Here is a 19,101-nt window from a genome sequence, read left to right as displayed (position 1 = left end):
CTTGCATCTGTTTTTTCAATTAAGGACTCACATGTGATACGTCTGCACAATCTTTGACCTGTTTTGTATTTCTTCTCTTAAGAGATGGCAATTTAGTTAGTAATAAATAAAACCAAATGTTTCTTTTCACACACACTTTTTCTTCTGACCCAAAACTGAAGTCATATGTGATTTAAATTTGTCATTTCAATATCTTCTTAACTGCTGGGTTTTATGGCACCACGCTATCATTCAAAACCTGAAATGAAAGTTTACTTACTATTGGTAAATCCCCTATTTTTAGACAAATATATCATCATTTTGATCAACGTCTGCTCTGTACATCACACATCCAACAATAATTCAACTTATTACAACAGAAAAGAAGATGAAGATCCTTGAATCATTACTGCATAGCACAAGATGTTCAAGACAACATTGTGATTTTATTCACAGACACAGTTAATGGAACAATTCAGTTTCACACTGGAATAACGAAACTGAGATCTTCATTTGAGCCTCGATTCCGAGTGAATTTGTAAATAACATATATTACAAACATCCAGCCAGTGGAAAAAGGGCTGAAAGAGTGGAATAATTTCTCATTTTCATTGCTTCAGTGAAATTCAGTAAACCAGTTATTTATTCCTACAGATTCATGAGTTTTTTTGTTTTTTTTTAATCAAGTAAAATTCTATACATAACCTACAAGAACAAAAACAATCAGGTTTCGTCAGAGAAGTTTCTTCTTCTTGAAAATGATATTGAGTATCATTACTATCCCAACTGTGTATAAATCAGATCATACATGTTCAAAATATTTCTGTTACAATTTCTGTTTCTGTTAAGACCATCCCAAAACAAAATGATTACAAAAACACAGCCATATATTTTCTTGTGAGATAGATTACAGTTGGTAGTTTTTAATTGTCTTGATGATAAATGTTAATCAAGTTTAGCATCACAGAATCTGTTTAATTTCACTTCATTTCTCTGATGATGAAAAGTACAAAGATAAATTAACAGTCATTACCGACAGTGTAAACAGCAGACTTCCAAACATCACTCGAGTTTCAGCAAAATTAAGTTGAAGGAGCAAGGACACCAAACATTATTCTTATCTGGTAATGGAAGAAAATTATACTACTGCATTTGGCACCAAATCAAACTGAACCTACACTCACCAGCATAGTACCAGCATCTGCAAATGGAAAACAATGAGAAACAGTATTTCTTCTTTTCAACCAAACATAATCTCACTGTGTTTCAGACAGGTTTCACCCTGCCCAAATAATTAACTGAAAAGGTTGATACATGAGGATTAAGACAGATGATGTGTTTTAAACCGTAACTGCTGAAAACTGGATGAATAGTGGAAAAGCAGATTATGCTGGTTTGGGAAACATTCATTATTATTATTATTTATTATCTTGATATTTGCAATGTTTCCGCAGTTAAAGCACATCTGAATACCTGACATACCTGACATTAATTCAATCATACCACAGACAGATTTGGGTGGAGTACACCTTCAACACCAATTTCACTCTGTAGATAATCCTTTCCTGAGGGTGTAAAGAGCCCAGTGTTATATTTAACTTTCACTATGTACATGATTAGCAGTTTTATAGCATTCTATAAACTGGGTTTATTGTCTACAGGACATTTTAATCTCGTGCAGAGGACCTTAGCTGAGCTGAATGTGCAGACTGGAGGTGAGCTACAGCACTGAGACCTGCAGGGGGCAGTATAGAGTTGTTTTACTGGGGGTAGCGGCACAATTCACCTCCACCACAGTCAGTGTCCCATCCAACCCAAGTGTGTTTGAGCAAGACACTAAACCTGTGCTGGATCTGCTCACAACAGTGTTTAAATGAGCACTTCAGTCCAGTTTTTGTAACACTTTTTTGATTATTTTCTTGCTGTTAGATTAGTTTGTTTCTCAGCATTTCTCAACATAATATTTAAAGGATCTGACCTGTGGAAAACCGTATTCAACAGCCTGATTATAGTATTCTTTAGTGTTGAAGGTCAGACTTCCTGCAGAGACAGATCATTTAGTCCCAGTTGCCAATTTAGTCAGACCTCAATCATACATATATAGGGGATGGACAAAATATTGGAAACACCAGTAAAAGCAATACAGTTCAATAGCACCATAAAGCACACCCTCTAAAATCATCATATGGGAATCACTTCTCCAAAATGGTTTGAGCACAAACTGAACATTACAACCTTCAGGAAGGCAGGACTTAAGATAAAGTGTCAGCTTTGTAGCCTTACAGGCTTCACAAAGATTTTAAAAATGCCCACACAGTGTCCAGAGGACCAGTCAGCTCAGTAATATGAGGCCAGAGATTTTTCAGTTTATGACATGTGGGATGTTTTTTGGCAGGTGCGGGGAGTGGGGGGGGGGGGCGGCTTCATGGACCTGATGTTCCTCTGAAAGTGGCTTCGATTTGCTCCAGTGTCTTGCCCTTTGTTTCCGGGATGAAGACAATGGTGAAGATGACATTGATGGTGCACATAGAGGCGAAAAGCCAGAAGGTTCCAGCGCTGGTGAGAAGATTCTGGAAGAGGTCACAGTTATATTGACATGGATGTCGCAGTGATGTTGGAAAAGCCATAGAGGAAGGTTTGACAATAGATACACTGTACATACAGCTAGAGCTACAACTACCGATTATTATCAAAGAATTTGTTGATTCATTTTTCAACTACTCCATTTATCATTAATTATCTAGTCTTGAAAATGTCAGAAAACAGTAAAAAAACAAACAAAAAAAAAAAGCCAAAGATATTCAAAAACTGGAAAAAGGAAATTTTTCTTGATGAATGACTAACAGTAAATGATTATTTGAATTAAATGTTTCAACTCTAATTTCAATCAAACTGGAAGAGTGGACAGATCTAACACATCCTAAATATAATGCACCTCAAAGCATCTGAAAATAGGGAAAGTCAGTCACAATTTTCACTTAAGTAAAATATATCAGTATTAGCATTAAAATATGGCTAGAGTATCAAAAACAAAAGTACTAACTATGCAGAATGGCATGTGTCAGAATAATGTATGTTATATAATTGGATTAGATAATATTGTTGATGCATAAATGTGTTCATCACTTTAATACTGAAGCTGGTTAAGGTGACATAACTTGACATAATTCATCTACAGGGTAGCTTGTGAATTTCCTCTTTTGGATCAATAAAGTTTTATCTTAACCTATAATATTACATCCTAATTTATTTGTTGATTATAGTTTGTATTATTAAACTAAATATGCAAAATAACCAGTTACTTAAGTTGTCAAATGAATGTTGTGGAGTAAAAAGTACAATATTTGCATCTGAATTGTAGTATAAGTACAACGAAAAGTAAAGTACAAGTACCTCAGGACTTCAGTAAACGTATTTGATCATTTTCCATCACAGATTTTGAAATTGTGAGAAAAAGAGGGAAAGGAGTTTGTATGTTTATTTATTTATACTATATTATATTTTGTGATGTGTATTATTTCATTAATCAGAAAAAAACAAAACCCTGAAATAGTGTCCTGCTGAGGACTCACCATCATGTCTTGGAAGGTTTTGGTGACGACGAAGGCCATGCTCCAGTTGGTGAGGACACAGACAGCGCTGGCAAACCCCCTCACTTTGACAGGGAAAATCTCTGACATGACCAGCCACGGGATTGGACCCCAACCAAGAGCAAAACCTGAACACAGTAACGAATTATTAAAGTGGCAAGATCCATATGTTCTTGAAAATTACCTTCACCTGTATAGCTGCCCTAAAATTTATCTAAGTTGACTTAGCTCCTCTGGGGGATTCGATATTTTGCAGATGACACTCAAATTAAGCTCTGTGAGTCTGCACCTTTGGACTCTTGATTCATCACTTTGATTCAAGCAATTCAATATAAAAACTTTCTTTCTTCAATAATTTTGCCTGAACTAGAGGATCTCACCTGTGATGAAGACACCCATGCTGGCCAGTGCCAGCCAGGCCAAGTCAGTGTGGGGTTCTTCGGCAGCCTTACTCTGGATGTCCAGCATCAAGACATTCAGCGTGGTGGTGCTGTGAGGCTTGGACATCAGGTAGAAGTAAACACCGAATGTTGAGGTGCTGATCGTCATGGCAACACCTTTATTAATGGGAAAACAGACAAAATCTGTCATGACAGAGATGACTCACAGTTGTAGTCTGAAGAGAGCTGAACTGATGACATTTTTCTTCATCATTTTATGTTATTTGAGGGTTGAGTGTAGAGAGAGGCAGTGAATGGGGGGAATAGAGAAACAGAATAGAGAAAAATTCCTTTGAGTTCTTCCCAAAGGAATTTGTTATATTAAAAAAGTACATTTGTTTGAAATTTAAAATTTGATAGAAAATACCTGAGATGATGAGAAGGGCTTTCCTTCCAGCTTTGTCCATTATTAGCGCTGCCACTCCTGTAAAGACGACCTGAACCAGACCCACAATCACTGAGGCCAGGTCGCTCTCCTGAAAAACAAGATCAATGGAAAACTTAAAAAAAGGTGCTGTGGCTTTCGGACATATTTGTCCATGAAAGTACAAGTCTGTGTGCGCTTTCGAAATGTCTTAAACATTTCATCATGTTCTGACTTAATAACAGCAGACTTCGTTGGTCTCAGACCAACATGGAGCTACTTTTGATGAGAAAAGGCCAGTTTTTCAGTTATCATATACTCTTTGCTTAGCACCAAGTAATTCATTCAAATTTTCACCTAAAATTGCATCTAAGCAGGTTATCAAGCACCAGAGGACATTAAAATAGCTCAATTACACAAAAAATTAGAGGACCAGGACAAAATTGACAGTATTGGATGATAGTTGTGTAGTGCACGTGCCAGAATCACACATTTTTAATTTGTTACTGCCTGGACAGCTGAGACCCTGTGTTAATTTCCCATGAAGAAATAACAATAACCCCCTCACCTTAAAATGTGCCTGTTCAAATATGTTCTCAGCGTAGAACATGATAGCATTGATCCCCGTCATCTGCTGAAATACCATCAGCATGATGCCGATCACCAGAGGCTTGTAGACACCAGGGTCCTTCAGGTCGGACATGTGGAAACTAGAGCCCTGAGAGGAAGCAAGTCAACAATACAGTCAGTGAGACCTTTCATTGTCCGAGACTACAAACTCGACCGCTGAACTTCAAAATTCCAAACAGTGGTGGCATTAGCATTAAGGAGCAAGGTGCTGCCTTAAATTCTCTGGTCATTTGTTTATTCAAGCCTTGGCTTCTGCAGCACCTCCTGTGGTGACCTCACTCAGTGCCTCTCTCTGTCTGTTGCCTTTCCCCTTCATCAAAAACCACAATTTCACTAGCTGACACTGTCCACTTTATCGCGACCAAGCAAACCAATGGCAGGCTCACCTGCTCATCACAGGCGTCCTCGATGCGGGCGCACTCCCATTCGACGGGGGCGTCCGGTCCTCGCAGGAAGCGCAGCGCCTCCTCAGCCTCCCGCCTCTTGCCCTGTGACAGCAGGAACCGAGGCGTCTCTGGCATGAAGCACATACACACCAACAGCAGCGTAGGAGGGATGGAGCTACAGATCGCCAGCCAGCGCCAGTCCAGGAAGAGACCTGCAGGATGAGTTCACACACTCAGGATGAGGAGCTGGCTCTGATTCCTCTCCAAGAATTTTGATTTTCCAGTAACTGTGGGAATTCTGCTATCTACAGTGACAAATATGCTATCTGTAATTTCACGCTCTTTATACTGCCTATGCAAATACTAATCTTTCAACCTCTGCTCAGTGGTTAGTTTAAACTAACTGATGCTACGTTTCTGTGTCAGTCACAGTTAGGACTCTCGTAAAGTAGAGTCCCTGCTTAAAGAGTAACTTAACACCTGTGTTGACCTCCAGTGGTTCAACTTCTCCACTTGCTGCAGTGAGGGACAGGTGTAGTCCAGGATACCATGACCTCACTGATGGGTGTGGTTACAGGTACAACAAAGCACTTTTCTTACCACACCTAACCACAGCCACACCTTTTTACTTGCTAAATAAACTATTTCCAGTGCTTGTACAGGCTATTGTACTTTCTGTCTGAGTGGTTATCCCCATTTTTATCCTAATACTGTTGCTGCTGCAAACACCTAACCTCACATGACTCATAACATGACATAATATTTTACAGAGAGAGTAAGACAGAACTGGAACTGATGGTTTTCTTATGGATATAGTATTCAAAGAATCTGTCTTTCATGTTGTCCACCCTCCCTTTAGCTGATAACATCATAACATTTCTCTTTTCTTTGCTCTTACCATTTCCATACTTTACAGATGTTACACTATTAGACATGTTCCTAGCCTCTAGAAATAGAACTTTTTTTCTATGTAATATCATTTGTCTCCTTGAATAAAAAGATCCAAGACGTAAATGTCTTTTCTTGCTCCCATGTAGACCTTTCATCGAATGAGAAAATGGTAAAGCAGCAGCTGCAAAGATATTTTTCTCCAATATTAAATGAATAAAACACAGTTCTCCTGTGTTGCTTCTATATTCTGATTTCATTCATCAGTATGGAAGGACTGGTACACTAGAAGAACCCTGAGGCGCTGACCCCCTTACGGATTATGGGACCCCCAAACAGAAAGGTAAAGCCTGCTGAAAATTAAAGGACAATTAAAAAAATTCTAAATTCACACCACAACAACAGATGCCTTTGTCCTCTAGTCCCCATTTTGAGTTTTTCCCTCCAGCTGCGTTCAAAAGACGCCAGGCACTGAACTGTGAGACTGAAGCCTGCAGAACAAAGCGGAGCTTTGTCAAGTCCAGGTTTCCTCACAAATGTTTTCATGTGTCGCATCTAAAAATATGCTTCCAAGCTAATCTGATCGTTCCACTGAATTTTCTGCAATGTTCACCTTTTTGCTGAACAGCAGCTGGTTTGTGACTAAGTTTGCTAGCTATCAAACAAGATTACATGGAACATAGTTCCTCATTATACATTAAGTTATTTCATCTGGGGATTAAGTTCTCTTTACTGTGACTGAGATAAAAATGTGCCATAAAATGTGAGGAACTGCAAGCAGATCTTTCGTTCATGGAATCATTTATTTGGTAACCTGATGCTTTTTTCTCTTGTCCTTTATATGACATTAACTAAATAAATACCGAAGTTGTTACACATTAAAAGGGCCATTTAACCCAAATGACATAACAGCCACATTTTTTCACTGACCTCTAATACAAGACAATTCAGCTCACGTGACGCACCAACTTCTATTGAGTAAACGTGAATGCCATGCAGCTAACAAGATTAGCAAGAAGCAGCAATTTTCCACACAGGTCAACCAGTGAGGCTGCTGTTGAAGTGGCAGCACAGGACTGTGATCATATCTGAGGATGATCACGTCACATGATGGCTGGGATTTAATCATCTCTTCTCCACAGCCTCTGATCCAGACAGTGAAACAGTCCAGCAACCTCAGGAAAAGCACTTTAAACTCAACTGTGAGTTGTCACAGAGCAGCAAAGAGAACTAATACAGATAATAAACCAGGAAGAGCAGATTTGTGGCTCTGCATTGTGGAGCTGGTGGATGTTCTCTCAGTGATTCAGCTTTTAAATCGCTGCGTTAGAGTGACCTCATGCTTTTCTTTCTTATGTTCATTTAAACATTCAGCCAGTTTCAGAAACCTGAAGCCAAATTTTACAAAATGAGAGTGAAGGATGCCACAAACACTTCAAAGCTGAGTTGACATACCTGCGAGATACACTCCCATGATGCCTAGCACCACCATGAGTTGCACACATGTGCCTAACGTCCCGCGTACCCGCTCGTGTGCCATCTCAGAGATATACAGCTGCATGGAGAGAGAAAATCACACAGGAATCAGAAAATCAGAGTGACTGACAGAAACTGTCACTGATATTTTAAGCATTTTATCAGAGGCTTTTCTCCATAAAAGTAAGTTTACTTTTCTGATTAACTGATTAATTGTTTGGTGTATCAAACCTCAGTGTACATCACAAGTTCCTAGCATTGGAAATGATGTCCTTAGGTTGCTTGTTCTGTCCTTCAAATACTCTCAAACCCAAACATGTTCAATTTACAATGATATAAAATAGATACACACAGCAAATGCTCACATTTGAGAGGTTAAAACTAGAGATTGTTTGGCATTTTTGCTTTATAAATGACTTATATGATTAACTGATTATCAAATAGTTGCCAGTTAATTTTCTGTCAATGATTAATTGATTATCCGACAAATTATTTCAGCTCTAAATTCATTAATCTCATAAAATATATTCTAAAAGAACAATTAATTGAACAAATTATTGAGACATTTTTACAAATATGGAAGCTCGAAAACACTTAAAGATATGTTAATATCCTGTGTTGATGCAGAAATGTGATGTGAATGCTAACTAACCCTTACTGGACAAAACTGAAAAAGACGGCCAGGTGCTTCTTACCGGGACTACCAGTGACGTGACTCCGCTGGCGAGGCCAGTGAGCACCCTGCCGAGGTAAAGCATCCACACGTTCTGAGCTGCGATGATGATGGTGAAGCCAAAGACGAACGGCAGTGAGCTGAACATCAGACTGAGCTTCCTACCGATCCTCTCCACCATCCAACCGCCCAGCAATCCACCCACCGCTGCTCCCACCGTCACTATGGACTGAACAACAAAAAAGACAAGAGATGACTCTGATAATTCTATTCATATTTGACCAATTCTAATGCTCCAAGTTATGTCGAAGTAAGAATTAGAGGTGTAAGTTGTTGCCTTTTTATTAAATGTGCACTTCTTTTCTACTATAAATGATGCCGATTTAATTCTACGTGAAATTTACGCTCTATTTAGTACCCTTAAAAATGTCCATAATAGGATGAAAAAAAATGTAAAAAGTAGCACATTTGTATTTAAAAATTACATATATTCATCATCTACTCTTGGTTTAAATAACTTGGTTGCATTTTCAGGAAGTAATCCATTTAGCCTCAAACATGTTTCGCTTCATACATGAGTAACCAAAGTCAACCAAATCTTTCATTTTAATTGCATTTGACCTTTTTTTTTTTGCTGAGATCTCTTTTCTGAGTTTCTTCACACTGCAACTTGGTTTTGAACTCAGTGAATCCAGTGAGATGTGTTTGGACAACATGTGATGGCATTTAAACTGCTGATGAGTAAAAAAACACACTGCCTAAAAGCTGTTTGCTTTGAGGCATGTGATATTAAATCATCATGGTTGTCATCATACCCCAAACCAGGAGGCCTGGTTATCATCCAGGCGCAGACGAGGATCTGCAATCCTAGTAAGTTCGGGGATGGCGGGAGAGCTGTATCCCAACACGAAACCAAAGCTCATGGGACCCAGGACAGATGCAAACGTTGCCAGGTACAACTTCCTGTTCTTTACTTTACTGTGAGGTGAAAGAGGAAGGAGGAGGTAAATGTCAAAGGTGAGTGTGTCAAACATGATCAAAGGACAGTTCAGAGGCTTACATAAGTACGCTTGCACATTAAAATGCCCTTAGTTAAAGATTAGTAACCTTAGATTCTCTGTAAGATGACATTCTGAGGAGTCTAACAGGAGTTTAAGAATTAAAATAATGTAATTTATATTCTATGTTCTTTTGCATTGCATGGGTGCATTTAAAAGGAGCTGCATGTTCTAAATGTTTGCTAATGACACACAATGAAGTATCCTAAAGCACCCTATCCTAGCAAAGCAACATGACTCTTAACAAACATTTTGAAGAGTAAGAATGATAAATGAGTAAATAAACAGAGTTGAATCTATATCTTATGGTGGTGTCTGAGGTTTGTCGACACACTGACAATGTGGTAGAAAAGGATTTGGAGTGTGTGATGACACTGCATTTCAGTGACCTCCCCATTGTGCTTGCAAGTTTTAGCTCCACCACTATAAACAATGCAAACTTTCCATTTGAGCAGTTCTGCATGCAGGTTGTACAGTTATACATTATGAATGTGCATATCCCACTGCTGTCAAACCTTGTTGGATGATGTGACTGTTTGTCTGGGAACTTGCGAAGGACATTTCTCACTATAATCTGACAGTATTGTCTCAGTGATGACATGACTACTGCATGGTAAAGCAACTGCATTGGGCAGAGTGATTAGATCAAAACGATAATGTAACGTGAATTGAGATGTTTTAATCTGACCAGCACTGTTTGCCTATTGATTACATGTGATGTTAAGGATGTGCTTTGGAAGAAATGGAAAACCACTGGAATGTTTCATCAACAATTCATCGTTGTCTGTTTATTTAGATAACCCTCAGCTGAAGTCGCAAAACCAGTAGCTACTCCTCCAGTTGATCCTGCAGGATATAGACTGCAGTTACACTGAGCTAGCTCTGTATTTGAGTGTTGACTGACCTCAGATAAGCATCCTGCACAGACATGAGCCCTGATGGATCCTCATTTCCACCCTCCGCATCCAGCAGCCTTCTCCTCTCGTCCTGGATGTCCATACTAACAGCACTAACGTTCCTTGTTGTTTTTCTTGTTCACCTTTTACAAGTCAAGCAAGACCGAAACTTAACAGCTACCGCACAAACCGGCAACCGTGCCAGTATGTGGAGGGTTTCGAAAAACAAACAGAGTATTACAAGTAGCCGTGGAGTAACGTTAAACATCGGTCATTTCAGTGGTGACAAGCGCACCAGTGACACATAGCCGAAGATATCTGAGAGACTCCTCGCTTCCTCCACCGGCGGCCGACCTGCTTTGTCAACATGTCAGTCAGCTGACCAAAGTGTGTGCCTGTTATTTCCCGTTTTCAAAATAAAATACTTCCGGTTGCTGCCACAGCAGATAGTTGCCCGCTTCGCCGAACACTCGTCTCACTTCTTATATAGGAACTACAAAGGCGCAATTTAACCACTGTTAGCTTTAAACATTAGACTGTGTAAAGACATTTTGTCCTGTCTTCTTCCATAGAGGATTAGCAGTTAGCCTAAATTGCAGCCGTTTGTAGTCGCAAAGCGGCGAGCTGGTAGCCTTGACGTTGTTATACGCTACACGGAGGTTATCCTTTTCTCTTACGTTTCTGAATATCTATGTATAGTTTACATAGTAGCTACAACAATATTAACAGCAGTGGACACTAAATATTACACGAGTTGACACTCTCCTGGCGGGATTGAAACGGCGCCGGAAAGAGCATGAAGAGAAGCTCTCGCTTGAAGTAGAAACTCTTTGTTTAGAAAATAAAAGAGCGACTCCGCGGCTAGAGTGTTGAAGTTGGTTTCTATGGTGACGCCGAGATTTACCCTGACATAGCATTTCTAAAATGCCAGCAAAGTAAAAAAAAATAATAATAATAATACAGAGGGGGAAAGTGACTAAGCTGACGTAAAGCTTAAATCAACAGTTTGAATGACACGATGGACACTTTTCAGGGGAGAACTGACCAGTCTGTAAGTGTTTGTGTTTGTTGCAAAACAATAGCAAAATAGCTATGTGGAAGTCACAACCAGCTACACTGTAGCTTGGTACTGATACTGGAAACTACACACAAACATAACTGGATGCCAAAATCCACAGTATTTTTAAATAATTAGACACTAAAGCACTAAATGTCCTCACTAAATGTCTTGTTTCTGTTTTTTATTTTCTTATTATTATTATTTAGAAAATGGATATGTTTTGATTGTCAATCTAATCCTTGTTTTTGGCCCCCCTCAAGAAAACTGAAATGTTTTGGTATTTAATGTAAAATCTTTGTCAATCAATTGTCCTCCAGCAGGGAGAAGAGCACAGTTTATCTTCCAATGCTGTGACAGAAGAGGAGCTGAATGTGGCCAGGAGAAAAAACACCCTCAAGCAGTTTTTTATTTCCAGTAAAATCTTCCTGGCACCGGCAGATGAACGTCCCCAAAGACCAGAGCTGAAGGGGAGCTTCATCATTCAGAGCAAGGCTGCAGAGCAGTGAGAATTGTTAACCAAATGAAAGACACATTTTCAGGAGTGAATGAAAGAGTTCTATCTTAGCCTCACTTTCAGCCACGTGTTGTGAATTTATACTACAGTATTTTCCTGTAGGATTTACTGAAATGGAGATCAGGTGTGTTTTCTACAAGAGAAGCAAAGATTAAAGCTGTGTCACAAATACTAGAAACCAAATAGGAGGGATCCTTGCTGTGTATGGTCAGGGTTGAATAATGCTTCTGATGTTTTTCTTTGCAGTTACACCAATGGAAAAGAGGCAATGGGAAAGTGTCAGTATGAGAAGGCTGTGATCTGCTTCTCCAAAGCCATCACACTGCAGCCAGAACAGGTGCTGGACTAACAAGGACACAAAGTTCAAACTTACTCTGTAACTGACTCAGTACTGACACACGCCATTTTTATTTACACTGTCTCATCCATTTTTATGTTAAAATAGATCATGTGTTACAGAGGGAGGCATACATGTAACAATAAGCTTTGTTTCTAAATTACTTATAGTAATATTCCTGGCTATAATGATAATGCTCAATACACCCTAATAATTTCTTTAAGCAAACTCAAATTACCTGTGACACATACATACTACGCAGCTTGTGCTTTCAGTTCACCTGTGTGCTTACACTAGTATTTTCGCTAGTGTCTGCTTGTGTGAGATGTTTCAATAAGCTCCAGACACACTGTTGGTATATTTTTATTATTATTATTTTAGACTCAGCTGTATGTGAGCCAGGCTGAGGCCTACCTGCAGCTGTGTGACTTCCAGTCAGCAGCAGCCTGTTATAAACGGGCCTGGCTCCAGGAGCCAGGAGCCTTCAGAACCCGTTTGGCCTTCATCTATTATCTCCAGGTTAGAGTCTCCACAACATTCCTCTGTTGTCACTGTTTAATGTTACTTTTACATGTACAGTAACAGGAACAATTAATTGTGAGTTATGCATCTGTCTGGAGCAACGTGATTGTTACATGCTTTTATGAATAACCTGTCACTTAAAGCATGTAGATAAATGTGTGATGATGATTTTAACCTTTCATTTACATTCTTTAATCCAAGTAGAATACATTAGTTTGATATTTACGGACATAAATACTGAAATTTTGTGAAAAGAAAAAAAAATCTTTTAAAAATGTTTCACTCTCAATGTAACATTCCAAAAGTGCAATGATTTAATTTGTTGTCCAGTGTTTCTCTGTCATGCTTGTTCTTAATATCGTTCACCTTGGAATTCAGCTTTGTTCTGCTCTTGCAGTGATTGTAAAGTACCATTCATGAAATTCTCAGATAAATGCCTAAACAAAAAAATAATTCAATGGTTATCTTTCCTGTTTTCCTCAGGGCCAGTGTTTGTTTGACAGAGGCCTTTTCCTGGAGGCTCTGGAGGCCTTCAACAAGGCTGCTGAGGTGAAGCCCGGCTGCAGGGCGTACGAGGTCAGAAGGTCAGGAATCTGCGTACTAAGATCTCGATCAGTGTTGTGCATTTGTGCTGCCTGTGGAGATAAGACATCAGTTCCATGCTGTATATGTCGTTAGATGTAATATACAGTAGAAAGATATGTGTTTTAAGATATCAATGAAAGTGACACGTGTGCACAGTTTCCAGTAGGTGTTAGTCCACGTGTCCTGGGAGATTTCAGTGTCAAAGACAAGAAATTCCAGTCACTGGTTATCTGATTTTGGACCCTATTTTCCCATGTTTTGTCTCTAAGTGACTAATGGAGACAACAATTTTGTAAGTTTTTCCAGTATTGAGTGAGAGCACAGTAATTTAATCCCTCCCAGTGTTTGTGTGCTGTCAATGTACACCCACTAAAAGTGTTTTTGTCACTGACAGGCTCAGATTTTTATTCAAAGTGTCTAACATTATGAAAAGGTCCCTACAGAGATGGACCTTTTTATTAAAGTAAGAGTCTTTTTGTTTAACCACAAACAGCTGTTATATCGCTCCCACCAAAGCCACCAGACTCCATTTACAGAAACAGGAATTTTATCAATGGAAAACACACTTCATTCAAAGGTGACAGAAACGATCTAAAACTCATCGAAACCTTCTTGGTTCATCCTTCAGGGGCCCAACAATCACTACCAGCTCTGGATTTGTTGAAATAAATCCTTAACTCACCAAATTGGGAGAGGAACGAGAGAGAGGGTGGACATCAGAAAAGCAGGGGGGACTTCAACAGATTTTCCCAGTAAAATTAAACAGTACAACAGAACAACAGAAACTCTAACTCCTGTTTGTCATGCAGTGCATTCAGCTGTGGTGGTGATGCTTTTTTCAACATTGATTGATTTTTTTACTATTCAAATATATATCTGAATTTAGAATATTCGTTGACAGCCCTAGTTCTCATTCTAGTCTTGTTTCTAATTCACATGCTTTGTTCATTAATGTATTTCGCATCTTGTATCCCAGCCTGGCCTGTCTGACAGCTGCAGGCCACCACTCTGACTGTCTGAAGCTGGTGAACGACTGGATGGTGTCAGATGGTCCCACCTCTGAGCTTTACGTCCTCAGAGCCCAAATGCACAAACTGCTGAATCAGGTAACAAGTGCAGGGGTTTCTTACTCTTCAAATACAACTAAAACCAGCGGCATATACTCTTTACATTTAAAGCATCCGCACTAAAAGCATGAAAATAGGACCAAGATTTAGTTAGTTTAGTAAATTAGTGCTTGGAATAAACATATCTTGCAATATAATCTGATGACATTTCAATAATTAATATTTGGTGTATCTAAATATTTAGACAGAAAATTAGTTGGTGCAGACTGGGTTAAAGAACACTCATACTATATAAAATTGCATATTGCATGTGTCTTAAATGTAATGCACCTATTGTAAACACACAATCAGTGGTTTCCCTCCTATCCAGACATCACAATGTTATCAAGATGTGAAGTCAGCGTTGGCCTTGAACCCAGCGTGTCCTGAGGCTGGAGTCCTTCTGCTGCAGCTGCAGGAAGCCAGTGAACAGGCCAGACAAAAGGCCTTGGACAGAACTTTGAACGGCCACCTGCCTGAAGCCCTCTGCATGATCAATATTGCTCTGGACAACTGCCCACAGGACAGACGACTTTATCTGTTCAGGTAAGACATGAGTGGTGAAATCTGTAGGATACATTTCATTGGTATTCTTTGTTTATAACTACATGAATCAGACCCAAACTTTTCAGTTTAATGATTTATTTGAATTTCATTTCAACTTGATCCAGTTGAGCTAAATTCTATTCTGTTAAAATAAATTCTCTTTCATTCACTCTAATTCTCTGTCCATCAGAGGGACTCTGTATCGACTCCTGAAAGACTTTACAGCAGCCATCGAGGATCTGGTCCAGGCTGTGGAGCTGAGTGAGGAGGAGGAGGAGGGGAAGGGTGGAGGTCAGGCAGAGGCCAGAGATGGAGAGGATGACTCTGTGCAAGAGGAGGCACAGTTTCAGCTGGTCCTCACCTACAATGATTTTGCTGTTCAGTGCTTCAGCAGAGGCCTCTACGCTGAGGCGACACTGCTTCTCAATAAGGCCATCGAGGAGGAGAAGGGCCAGGCGGGCCTCTACCTGAACCGAGGTGGTGAGTCTATGGATGCTTGGTTCACGGGTAACTCTGTGTGTGTGTGTGTGTGTGTGTGTGTGTGTGTGTGTGTGTGTGTGTGTGTGTGTGTGTGTGTGTGAGGCTGGTAACATTTGAGCATTCACTAGCCATTTGACATAATTTTGCACCCTGTGCGTGAATGTGTGTACACATATCTTTCTTCACTGTGCACACAAACACAATCATGTATATAACGAATCTTCACTCAGTCCAGAAAAATGGTTTAAATTAAGCCAAATAATTGTTGAGTCATCACTGTGGCTCAACAACACTGTGAATCAGAAAATACTTGCTAATTTTCCCTCTCAGCCTGAATTCTGTTACTTCCTGCATGTCGAAAGTGTCTAGTGTCAGACAGGTGCGACCTGACAAACCTGATCAACACTCCTCAGCAGTAGAGTATGAAGAGCTTCTCCAGCCACAATAAATAAACAGTTAATACTGTGTCAACAATCTTCACTATATAACTGAATATCATGTATTCACTAAATGTATTTTGGATTTAAGTTTTAAGCTGCTTGCAGAATGAGCCCTGTGTTCATTTTCTTATTTTTCTTATTTTCTTATTTCTTTCTTATTTCTTTGGATTGTGTGTTGTATGACAATTGTGGTTTGATTGTATATGTGGGGCATGGATCTGGGTTGGCTGTGTGGCTGTGGCCCTTGAGTCTCTTGTTTGTCCAAGATGAATTTCTCCCAAGGGAGACAATAAAGATTTATCTTATCTTAAACACACTAATACAAAAATTATTCAGCAATTTATCAGTTAGTTGATTGACAGAAAACGAATAGTTTTAAAGCGATGAATCATTAATTGGTTCTAACTTCTCATATGTGTTGATTTGATACAATTGTAAACTGAATATTTTAGGGTTTTGGGCTATTAGTTGGGCAAAATAAGATGTCTGAAGATGTCACCTCGGGCTCTGGAAAGTTGTGATGGCAAATTTTCATTGTCCTATAACATTTTACTGAACAAATAATTAACACAATTAGTAATTTGATTGCACACCTGATGTATGAAATCCTGAAACTCTGGGAACTATATTATTGATTTTCAAACTAGTTACACTGGTTAGAATCATCCATTTATTTATCAGTATGTGGTTTTGTGTCAGACTGTTTCTTTAAGCAGGGTGATTGGTGTTATGCTCTGGCTGACTACCAGCAGGCTGAGGAGATGATGCGGCCTGACGACCCTGCTCTCCGGCTCCGCCTCGCAGTCCTCCACAACACGCTGGGCTCTATCTGCTTCCAGGATGGGTCAGAACTACACAAACACACACATAAATACACAAATTAATGCCCACACAAACACATTCAAACAGTGAAACCTCGAGAGAAAGGTCATTAAATCTTGTTCAGATGGTATATTTATGAGTGGGTTTGTGTGTGTCTGCATCTACAGGCATTTCCAGGAGGCAGCTGACATGTTTTCTCTGGCCATCCAGTACAATCCCACAGCCAGTCACTACTATGAGAGCAGATCAAAGGCCTTCCGAAAGCTCCTAAACGTGACGTGTGCCAGACAGGACTTTATCTGCATGCTGGTCTTGGATCCCACCAATGAGGAGGTCAGAGCTTCATATCAGTGTCCACTGACTCATTTTTGGAGGATTTTGGTCAATTAAAGCATTGTAGAAAATTGTCATTTAATGAGATCAATATAATTTGAACTTTTCCACTTTGGTTCCATCAGTAAATATGGCACACCAATATCAAGATACTGGTGTGTCGGTTATCATTTTGGGGTGAAACCCACTCATATTATCCATTCAGTTAATGTTAAAGAGTGCGTGCGTACAACCCAGATTTTGTGGTTTATTTCAGATGAATCGTTTTACATTAAAAAACACATTACATTAAGATCTTTTTGGTCCAGACATTTTTTCATTACTGAAAACAATGAATTTGTTATTCATTTTTCCAAAGCTTGTGCAAGTAAAAATCAGTAAATTGTGTGTGTGTGTGTGTGTGTGTGTGTGTGTGTGTAGCTGTCTCCTATGCTTATGAGTCTTTTCCCTGGCTGCAGCTTGTCCGATGTTTTGTCCAGTCCAACAGGACAAGCAGTCAAAATTCAACTGATGGACACCATCCAGGCCTACACCTCCTCCTCCGATCAACAAAGGTCAGCAACACAAGAATTCACTCAGATCCTGGGACACACCAGCTTTACAAGTGATACTGATATGGTCTAAATTAGAATTAGAATTTTTTAATATTTTTATTAATTAAAATGACACTCATTGTCAGTGCATAAAAGTACAACTGCTCCTTGTTTCTCCAAATTAGGACTGCATGTAATCAGCAGGGTACTTAGACAAGTGAGTCATGTGTTGTATTATGCTCTTAGACTGAGTGAGAAGCTCCAGAAGATGACTCTGAACAGCCAATCAGAAGAGCCATCTGAAGCACAAAAGGAGCTGAAGTTGTGTCTAAACCAAGAGGAGATGGAGATAAACACAAAGAGCCCTCTGCAGGTACTGACGGGACAATCAGAAATGATCACAGTAGTAGGACTACATATCCATTTCCCCCTTTCAGTTTTTAAAAAAAGTCAACTTATTTCTGAAAGTGGATTTGAATCTAAAACAAATAACCTAAACTGCGGATCAAGATACTTGTATAACTAGACAGAAAATATTCATATTTGGCAAGTGACACCATGTGAAACCATACAAAGCAATCTAGCCATCCAGAAATAATACCATGATGAAAGTCCCCCAAAAACAAGCTACAGACATTTCAAACCTTGTGAGTATTTAATAGTCAAACTTTCTCTGTAAACATTTATAAAAGACATGCGAGATGTAAAAAGCAAGCTTCGATTTGCAACATGAGATAATTTCCCCTCCTGTTGATTTTGACATTTCATCAAAACACAGCGACAGCCCTGTCACACTCCCATGTATGCAGTGTTGTCATCATGCTGAACTACAGTTGTTCTTCTATGTTGACTATGGCAGGTTAAGAAAGCGGTTTCTATCGTCACACCATGACCCTCCAACTGTGCACCACGCTGGGCCACGCCTCGCCACACGCCACCTGCCACCACCATTCACACAGTAGAACAAGACCAGTCCACCTTTACATGAGAGGAGATTGCACTACAATACGATCTTTAAGGTGTTCTGAGAAGCCTGTCTCAGAAGCAATGGTGGAATTACACTCAGTGGGGAACAAATAAGTTCTAAATGTTATTTTATCTACTTCTACATGCTTTTAACATCCATTTCTCTTTGTGTCAGAGCCAGAACTTGCACTTGATCTGCCATCTGCAAAAATGTGCCGGGCAAATTTATGCCCGCTGGGATAAATTTATCCCAGCGGGCATTTGATGTGTTTAAACTTTTGCTATATGCATTGTGAATCACTTTCAACAACACCTTTTACACTGAAGAAAATCTATCATACTCAAAAACACAGCTATAGTCCTTTAGCTCAATCGTATGGTTTGACTTTAAACAGTAGAGAGAAATCATTCAGTCCAAGAAAAACACACTCTTTCATGTCAACAAACAAAAACAACAATAAGAATAAACTACAAAGA

General features: G+C 39.4%; 1 protein-coding gene across 1 annotated transcript; it reads right to left on the bottom strand.

Annotated features, from left to right (window-relative positions):
* Positions 1–405: 405 nt before the first annotated feature.
* slc2a8 (solute carrier family 2 member 8) lies at positions 406–10,764 on the bottom strand. The gene is made up of 10 exons (XM_070965474.1): positions 10,389–10,764; positions 9,242–9,404; positions 8,449–8,655; positions 7,733–7,832; positions 5,390–5,601; positions 4,942–5,091; positions 4,377–4,485; positions 3,950–4,126; positions 3,552–3,697; positions 406–2,549 (listed from the first exon to the last, which is right to left on the bottom strand). Exons 1-10 carry the CDS (start codon positions 10,481–10,483, stop codon positions 2,403–2,405), a joined length of 1,506 nt encoding a protein of 501 aa, XP_070821575.1. The 5' UTR covers positions 10,484–10,764; the 3' UTR covers positions 406–2,402.
* Positions 10,765–19,101: the final 8,337 nt, after the last annotated feature.

The sequence above is a fragment of the Chaetodon trifascialis genome, chromosome 6, assembly GCF_039877785.1.
Source record: "Chaetodon trifascialis isolate fChaTrf1 chromosome 6, fChaTrf1.hap1, whole genome shotgun sequence".
Classification (NCBI taxonomy): Eukaryota; Metazoa; Chordata; class Actinopteri; order Chaetodontiformes; family Chaetodontidae; genus Chaetodon; species Chaetodon trifascialis.
Note: the sequence above shows the minus strand (reverse complement) of the source record. Positions and strands in the feature narration are given on the sequence as shown.